This window comes from Euleptes europaea, chromosome 8, assembly GCF_029931775.1.
Source record: "Euleptes europaea isolate rEulEur1 chromosome 8, rEulEur1.hap1, whole genome shotgun sequence".
In the NCBI taxonomy this organism is placed as follows: Eukaryota; Metazoa; Chordata; class Lepidosauria; order Squamata; family Sphaerodactylidae; genus Euleptes; species Euleptes europaea.
The window spans coordinates 38,830,017-38,836,538 of NC_079319.1; the positions used below are offsets into that span (position 1 = coordinate 38,830,017).

At 49.9% G+C, this 6,522-nt stretch overlaps 1 protein-coding gene across 1 annotated transcript; it reads right to left on the reverse strand.

Annotated features, from left to right (window-relative positions):
- Positions 1-3,247: 3,247 nt before the first annotated feature.
- Positions 3,248-4,330, reverse strand: RRS1 (ribosome biogenesis regulator 1 homolog). Its single transcript, XM_056854768.1, has one exon. It carries the CDS (start codon positions 4,328-4,330, stop codon positions 3,248-3,250), a length of 1,083 nt encoding a protein of 360 aa, XP_056710746.1.
- Positions 4,331-6,522: the final 2,192 nt, after the last annotated feature.

Below are 6,522 nucleotides of genomic sequence, written 5' to 3' on the forward strand. Positions count from 1 at the left end.
AAATATTTTCTGGCAGGGTATGAGCTTTCGTGAGCCACAGCTCACTTCTTCAGAAACAGCTATAGAAGAAAATATAGTGCCTCCTAATTTCTAAAAAAGTGGTGGAAAGGGCTGTCAAGTCATGGCCGACGTATGGCAACCCCATAGGGTTTTTTAGGCAAGAGGTGAACAGAAGTGGCCAGAGTCGACCCTGCTTGCCCTCCAAAATCTGACAATATGGATGACTGACCTGGGCCATCCAAGTCAATGCAATGTACAGAATGCATGGCTTAACGTCAAACTCTTTTCATCTCAATTTAATGGAAATAGTCTTGATAGTTATTTACAAAATTTCAGTAACTAAACATCTAAAAACAGTGCCATTTTCCTTGCCTCTCCCCCATTCTGTCCTTCCACCAGTGGCCTTTTGAAAAAAAATAACAGCAATAACTAGAAAGGTGGTGGCGAAACAGGGTGGTTGCCATAGTCTGCCTTTGCATAACAACCCTACTTAGCTTCTAGTCTGATGTGATTGGACTAGCTTGGGCCAACTAGAAAGGCACACATCTGATAACTTCACAACCAAATGAGCTAGAGGTTTCCTTTGTTAAAAAAAAAGGAACACTACAGATTCGGGAGTTAGATTGTGACAACATTATCCTTATAGTACTATTGCACTATAGCAATCTAACATTATCATTAGAGTACTATTGCATTATAGCAATCTATCAATCACAGATTTAAAAAACTTACTGGCAGTGCAGAGTAAAATAGTGGCAGGGGCTGCAGCTGAGCTAAAAGTACAGGCAAAACTGTGTGGCTATGCTGCTGCGACTGACTGTTTTCACAGCACCAATGAGAGCCTTATTGCTGCGTTGAAGCAGCCCAAATTGAACAGGACATTTTTTTTACCATCTCCTTCCACGTGACCCCCATGCACCAACTGTGGCCTACAGGCAGCCATCTGTCAGCCATTCCACCACTTAGGATGGCTTGTCTGGTACCGACCAGGACCTGGGCCTTTTTCATTGTGGCTCCGGCTCTGTGGAATGGGTTCTCTGAATAAGTGAAGAAGCCCCCTACTTGGAGATCTTCAAGAGGCACCGCAAGCTTGCTTGTTTGCCAGGGCTTCTGAGGGAAGTTTGAATGGCAGACATCTTTTAAAGGGGGACAGAAAGATTTGTGTTGGGTTTTTTAATTCTGGTTTTAACTGAATTTTTAAAAACTATTATTGTAAGCTGCCTCAAATCATGAGGAACGGTAGGGTACGTTTAAATAAATGTCACATGAGTAGAAAGCAAATACCCTTTCAGGTAAAAAAATATGGCTGACTAAGGAGTTCACATTACATTTATTTCAGCTTGAAATACTGGAGTTGTAGCATTTTTAAGGATCAACATGGAACTCAGAGGCAGAACCTTCTGCAGAAGGTGTTCTCGACAAGGTTATGCGACCACTAATTACCTTTTCGCAGATGTTTTTTCAAAAGATGTTCAAGTAGACGGGTTTATATCTAATAAAAACCTCAAAAAGAAAATAACAGAACCATGAAAAAATGCTTTTCAGAAAGCATGGGATCAGAACAAAACTGCTCTATAACCAAGCTACACAGCAGACATAGTTTCATCAAGCTTCCCCTTGCCTCAAACTTCAAGATATCAAGTAAATTTCAAGATGGTTGCGTATTATGCACCTGAGCACCTAAACAATCAATACTAAACATGTGTAGAACTTGCAGGCAGTGCAGGTTAGGTTTTGCACAGGGAGCTACTTCATGTGCATGGATAGACTTGGCTTTTTAATTGGGTTCAGAGAAAACATTACCCAAGATTTAGTGCCCAGTCTGTATAACAGAAAAGCAGTCTTCTTCTCGCATAATTTAAATGTACCAGGGTCCCTTAGCAAAATCTGTCATTGGAACAATTCCTTGTGATCAGAAAAAGGTGCAGCAATACAGAATGTTTCTTTGCAGAACACTGACCAAATGGCAAGGGTCACTCCCTATTTCCATCCACACTTCAAAAGAGGAAATTAAAGTCCTCTCAAACTGAGGATTTCTCTAGAACAAACAGGGCTGGATCTAGTGACCCACTTGCTTGTGGTTTCTGTGCAGAGTAACAGCCATAATAATCAGGCTGTGGCAAGAAGGGGGCAAAATCATTCCCTCATCCACCAAAGGAAGAAAGGGTGATCTTGCTTGCTTCCCACTGCTCCCTGCAGCAACCCACCAACACCCCCCCCCCCCGTACCTGTTACTCCCAGGATCCTAGAAATCGACTTTCCCAGGGCTGGAAATGGCTGCTGGGGGGCGGAGCAGGGAAGATCTGTGACTATCAGTACTTTCCACTGACGCTAGACCCAACTCCTAGGTTACAGTTTGTCTTGGGTTTCTTAACAAAATCAACTTTCAAATTAAGAAACGATTTTAGTGAACCCTTTGAATTTAAAATACACTTCTTTTTTTGTGATAAGATCTCATGGTTCAAGCATATGAAATGCTAGCCTTTACCCAAAACGCTGATTAATGCATCTCATAAAAGTTGCACGTGTCTTTGGAGCAACAGCTGTGGCTGAAGAGTCATATTATATCTAACATCAGTTTGCACTAATTATGAATATAAGCTGCAGTTGCTCCTGCATCTTCTTGCAGTCTATAGGCTGTACAAATATTACATACCTTCAAGGGACGCTTTTACCTCAGGTCTCATTAAAACCAAACACATATTAAGATATTATTTTTGTTCCTTTTTATTCTGTATGAAATAGAAACGTTCAAATATTTCAGAGTCACTGAGTTGGAAGGGACCGCTCTACACCCCATTCAACTCTACACCCCTGGCAGTGGCTTCACTTCTTTGGACACAAGGTCAACATCAATCCAAATTACAATCAAATATAGAAAATTTTAGACTGGTGCTGGTATCCGAGCACTGTGTCATTGTTTGTGTCCCAGGAAAGCACCCCGCTCCTCATCAGTTGAAGCACGCCCCTTCTAAGCCGCTCCTTTTGATCAAGGCCACTGCAGTCAGGGAAATCACTGCAGCTGAGGTTTTTGAGGGGCAAGATCCTCACCCCTTTTTCCACTTTTTGAACCCCAGAAAGGCGGCTCTCCGAGGGTGGGAGAGGCCACAGTCCCACTAGAGAAGAAAGTCGCCACAGGCTAAGGCCAGGTTCTCATTTAGGGCTACATCAAGAATTAGCAGCCTCTCCCCCGTGGGAGGAGGCCCTGAGCGGGGCCCGCCCAGTCTCCCCCAGCCCAACCACGGGCTCATTTCTTTCTCCTCTTGCCGCCGAGGCTTGCGGGCCGCCCCTGGCTCCCTCTGCGAGCCGCCCCGCCGCCTTTCTTGCTCTTGGCGCCGGCGGGTCTCTGCTGCTGCCGGCGACCCCTCTTGCCCCGCTGCCCGCGCTTCTTGCCCTTGGCGGCGGCGGCCTCGGCGTCCTCGTGGCGGAGCTGCTTGTTGACGGCGCGGGGGAGGTCCAGAGGCGGCTTCTTGGCGGCCAGGCTCCGGAGCAGCTCCAGCTGGCGCCTCTTCTCGCCGTCCAGGTCTCCCAGCACCGGCCCGAAGCGGCGCTTCCTGCCTGCGGCGGCGCTGCCGGCGACGGGCGGCTCCTTGGGCAGGCGGGGCTGGAAGCGGCCGCGGGAGGCGGTGGCGAGGCGGGCGGCGGCGGCGACGCGGCCCAGCTCGGCGCGGTCCTGGTGGCCGGTGGGGTGCAGCTGGGGGGCGGCGGCGGCCCCGCGGTGGGCGCGCGCCAGGTTGCGCAGGCGGCTGAGCTCGTTGCGCGCCACCCGCTCGCGCTTCTCCCGGCGCCGCTGGGCGAACTGGTCCTGGAGCGGGTCGGCGCCGTCGGGCACCTCCAGCGCCCAGTCGCGCTTGGGGTCGGGCCCGGCGCGGCGGTAGCCCCAGCGGCGGCGCCACTCCTTGGCCGCCTCGTCCCAGACCAGCGTGCCGCGCTTCTTGCGCGTGGGGCGGATCCCTTTGAGGCGGGCGAACTGCTCCCAGCGGGTGGGGGGCCGGGGCTTGGGCGGCGGCTTCTCCCGCGGCAGGCGGGTGGACGGCTCGGGCAGCTGGGCCAGCACCGGCCCCGCGCCCCCTTCGGCCCGCTCCGAGGGCAGCGCCCACAGCCGGCCTACCAGCAGTTGCGTGTTGTCGCGGGCCAAGGCCCGCAGCAGGTCTTCGCGCGCCGCGCCGCCCCGCGCCACGCCGCGCGCCACCGGGTTCTTGTCCACCGCCAGCAGGTTGCCCGCGTCGAACTCCAGCTCCAGCTCCTTGCGCACTGTCACGCTTCGCAGCGTCTCGGCCTCGCGCTCCTCGGCGCGAGCCAGCAGCGCCTCCACCGACAGCGCGGCCATGTCCGGCGCCGCCTCGAACGGCAGACCGCTCTGCCCGCCACACGTGGCGAAAAGACGACCACGCCGGTTCGCGGACGGCTCCAAGAAACCTACTTCCGGTTTGGAAACGGCTGACTCTGGACTTCCGGCCTGTCTAGGCCCTCGTGGGCTTTCCAGGCACTTCCGGCGTGGCAGAGAATTCGTTTGCCGCTCTACCTTCCGGTTCAAAAGCTATAGAGTTCTCCCCACAGAGCGGTAGGGGGGGTTAGAGCGGCGCCACTCTATCGTTGCCGATGGTTGGTTTCCATTTTTAAGAACGGCGCTTTTGGGCTGTGTGGCGAAAACGCGTGGGGAGGTTTTGCCGTGGATTTGCCGCTCTCTAGAGGCACATTTTCCCCATCTGAATTCTCAAAACTCTGCATGGGGGGCTTATTTTTGAGTTTGGAGAATTTGGATGGGGAAAATGTGCACTTAGAGAGCGGCAAATCCAAGGCCAAACCTCCCATGCGTTTTCGTGCTACAGAAGAAATACGATTCTGTGCAGGGAGAAATAAAGCGGGAGTCTAATGGCTCCATAAGGACTAACGCAATTTCTTCCAACGTAAGCTTTCGTGAGTCAGCGCTCCCTTCAGTGCCTCCGATGAAGAACGCTCTGATTTACAAAAACTTATGCTAGGACAAATTACGTTGATCTTTCAGGTGCCACCTGGCTTTTATTTTATTATGCGGCTACTGACTGTATGGGGCTACCCATTTAGAATTACACAGGTAGACCGCAGCTCCTAATAAGTAATTATTATCCTGCGAACGGAGCAGTGGAAGTTGGGGGATGTAGTCAGTTGTGTATGTATTTAGTAGGGTAGTAAGCAAGGGGAGACTTAGGAGCTTGAGTTCCGCACGAAGGATCCTAAACCCTGTTTGTCCTGTATTGTCGAAGACACTGTCCTTCAATGTTACTCCTCTGAAGATGCCTGCCACAGCTGCTGGCAAAACGTCAGGAAAGAAAATACCAAGACCACGGTCACACAGCCTGGATAACCCACAAGAACCTGCTCGCCCTGTTGGCTAAGCAAATGGATCCTATTGGCCCTAAGCCAGCATGTTTCATCGGTCACTGAGAGGGTATTCCCCCCCTATCACGGATTGGGGGGGAGTGGCCGCAGGCGGCCAGGGGGGCATATAAGCAGGGCATGTTCAGTGTGTAAGTTAGTTCTGTGCTGAAATCAAATAAAGCTGTGTTGTTGAACTCTGTCTCTGATCTCGTGAATCCTTCCCAAGCGGACTTCGCATAGTCCTTGGAACTGCGACAGAGTGAAATGTTTTGCGACCTGCGTGCTGGGATTTTTTCCTATTTGGCCCCTCAACTGTGAAAGATAGGCGATAGGTGAAGCAATGGTGAAGTGCCGAGTGTATTCTGCGTTGCTAGGTTGTGCTGTGTTATACCGGTGAATTCACACGCGCATACTGCATGAAGGAGAGAAAGGAACTTCTAAATGCGCTTGAACCAGGTTTCTGAATCGGAGGTGTGCGCCCTCACAATCTTCACAGACTTCCACAATTTCCCATTTTTATCTAGTTGGAGAGTTATGCGGCAGCACTGATGCACGCTACCATTAGGCAATAATGCATAAATACATAATGTGGCTGTATTGTGGTATTCACAGCAAACGAAGACTCCGTTTCAATATGCTTTTCAGCTCAGTCCAGTTGTGGAATGCTGTCAATTACTACCAGATGGTATTACACTTAGACAACTACATTTTTTCTCTGGTATATTTCTTTTGAAAGTCTCAGCAACAACAAAGAAAAACTGTTGTCAAGTTGAATCAGGATAGTTTCACCCCCCCATTTAATTCTGATATCCTCTACAAATTCTGGAATAAGTTAAAATGTTGCAAGTTAAATTAAATGTGATTTTTAGAATACATAGTTGCAGCTCAGGACCAATTTTAAAACCGTTTTTGAACATGTTTCTCTGTTTTCAGGTAGGCTCCATTTGCGGAGCAATACTGTTAAATTACCACAAGATGGTATTGCACTTTGTCAACTAAATGTTTTATGCACACTTTGGGCAGCTGACAGTTTTGACCAGAATAGAAGGCTTTGAGGTTGTTGGTTCAAAGGAACTATGCTGGAGCCTCTGATTGAATAGGTCAGCAAAAAGGTCTTTTGTGTGTTACAGTGCAGTGCTAAACAGAGTTACAGTCTTCTAA

What these genes read in the sequence shown, in the direction of transcription:
- RRS1 (XM_056854768.1), bottom strand. Translation starts at nt 4,330, where the DNA reads ATGGCCGCGCTGTCGGTGGAGGCGCTGCTGGCTCGCGCCGAGGAGCGC.